We start from the raw sequence: 1,729 nt of genomic DNA, 5'->3' as shown, positions 1-1,729 counted from the left end.
ATGACCCATGTCATAAAGCTGGAATGGATGTGCAGCCGACAAATCTGCGGCAACTGTGTGATGCCATCATGTCAATATGGACCAAACTCCCTGAGGAATGCTTCCAGCACCTTGTTGAATCTATGCCACCAAGAATTGAGGCAGTTCTGAAGGCAAAAGGGGGTCCAACCCGCTACTAGCATGGGGTACCTAATAAAGTGGCCGGTGAGTGTAGAAATAAACTGAATTAAATAAACTTAAAATGAATTGAATTAACCTGTCTGAGTAATGAATGAGGCTGGCCAACAGCCGTCCATCCAGTCGTCCTTTTTGCTTTCACTCATTTTCAGGTCGTTGTGGATGATTGGATTTCATGGAACACAGTAGAAAGAAATCTGACTGATTTTTAATGAAAATCTTTAATCTGAAGTTATTTGGGGGTTAAAGCATCTTATAGCTGTTACAGGCGTAACACCAGGGCTGTTCAGAAAACACCCGGCACTAAGGCGCCCGAGGCATGAATCAGAAGTGAAAGCAAATCATCAAACCAACAACGTCGTTTAGTTACCTAAAAGTTAAACACAGGATTATTTACAGAATGACACATAGGCTGCCGTTACTGTTGTGGTATTGAAGGATGGAATCAGTTTTAGCGCACACCAATCATCTCGTTATGATGAGAAAACGACTTTCTAATGAGAAAATTATCACCTCGTTATCACGGGAAAAACCACAGTGAAAATGTATCAGAGGGAAACGACTGCTCTGGGCTTCCATAATTTAGCCCTCTAATTTGCATTTGATTTGTTCTAAGTGGAAACATTTGTAAAAATAATTTCTGCCTTTTGTAATTTATTTACATGTATATTTTTATCTTGAAATTGATGGAGAATCATGTGTAGGACGGCCTTAAAGCATAACAGTCAATAATCAGAGGATCATACGTGAAATCAGCAACCTAAGAAAACAGATTTCTTAAGATCCTATCCAGCATCAAACAGACTCCCATCCTACTGATACTCAATGCTAACAGCATTTAGCCATCATTATCCATCTGATGAGCAGGAAGGTGTTTAGGTCCTTGCTAAGCCAATCAGAGCCTGAGGCCTTGGAGGGACTGAGATCCTGTCATCGTTCTCGCTTCCATCCAGGCCTCAACATGCAACGCTAAAACAAATTTCCCTCTTCATGGTGATTTCTCCCGCTGTCTCTGACCCGTTAGGATTCATGGTGGTACCAGCAGGGGGCGGCGGTACCTTCCTGGGGGGCTACATCGTGAAGAGGTTGAACCTGCGCTGCCGAGGGATCATCCGCTTCTGCATGATGTCTGCGCTGGTCAGTCTGCTCGCCATTTTCATCTTCCTCATCCACTGCCCCAACGTCCCCATGGCCGGCGTAACAGGCCCCTATCAGCCCGGGCTGATGGGAGAGCGCCGACTGGACCAGGACAAACACCTGTATGCCAAACTCAGCCAATCAGGACTCAGAAACAGGTGAGCTCTAAACGCCAAACAGCTGGAAGCTGAAATAAAGAGTTACAGCCTGTAATCTCCATTTATTCCCATTTCATGTTAGCTAAGAGCCTCTTATTCGCTTCGGTAGGTTGTCATTTTAAAGGAAGGAAGGGAAATGAAAGGAAAGGCCTCTAATAAAGGTCAACAATAAAAAACAAGAGCACATCATTTAAATTTGAGAAAAGAATTTCATCTTCTTGCACTCAAAACTTATAATGCTCACACTCAAAAAATGC

The 1,729-nt window shown here is 43.4% G+C and overlaps 1 protein-coding gene across 1 annotated transcript in view; it reads left to right on the top strand.

The window, feature by feature from the left end:
* slco4a1 (solute carrier organic anion transporter family member 4A1) overlaps positions 1-1,729 on the top strand; it is a 27,396-nt gene that overhangs the window by 15,450 nt on the left and 10,217 nt on the right. The window contains exon 6 of the mRNA XM_015404390.1: positions 1,202-1,472. Coding sequence (XP_015259876.1) covers positions 1,202-1,472 — 271 coding nt within the window. The remainder of the gene's footprint in view (positions 1-1,201; positions 1,473-1,729) is intronic.

The sequence above is a fragment of the Cyprinodon variegatus genome, unplaced genomic scaffold (assembly GCF_000732505.1).
Source record: "Cyprinodon variegatus isolate N-32 unplaced genomic scaffold, C_variegatus-1.0 Scaffold1722, whole genome shotgun sequence".
Taxonomy (NCBI): domain Eukaryota; kingdom Metazoa; phylum Chordata; class Actinopteri; order Cyprinodontiformes; family Cyprinodontidae; genus Cyprinodon; species Cyprinodon variegatus.
Note: the sequence above shows the minus strand (reverse complement) of the source record. Positions and strands in the feature narration are given on the sequence as shown.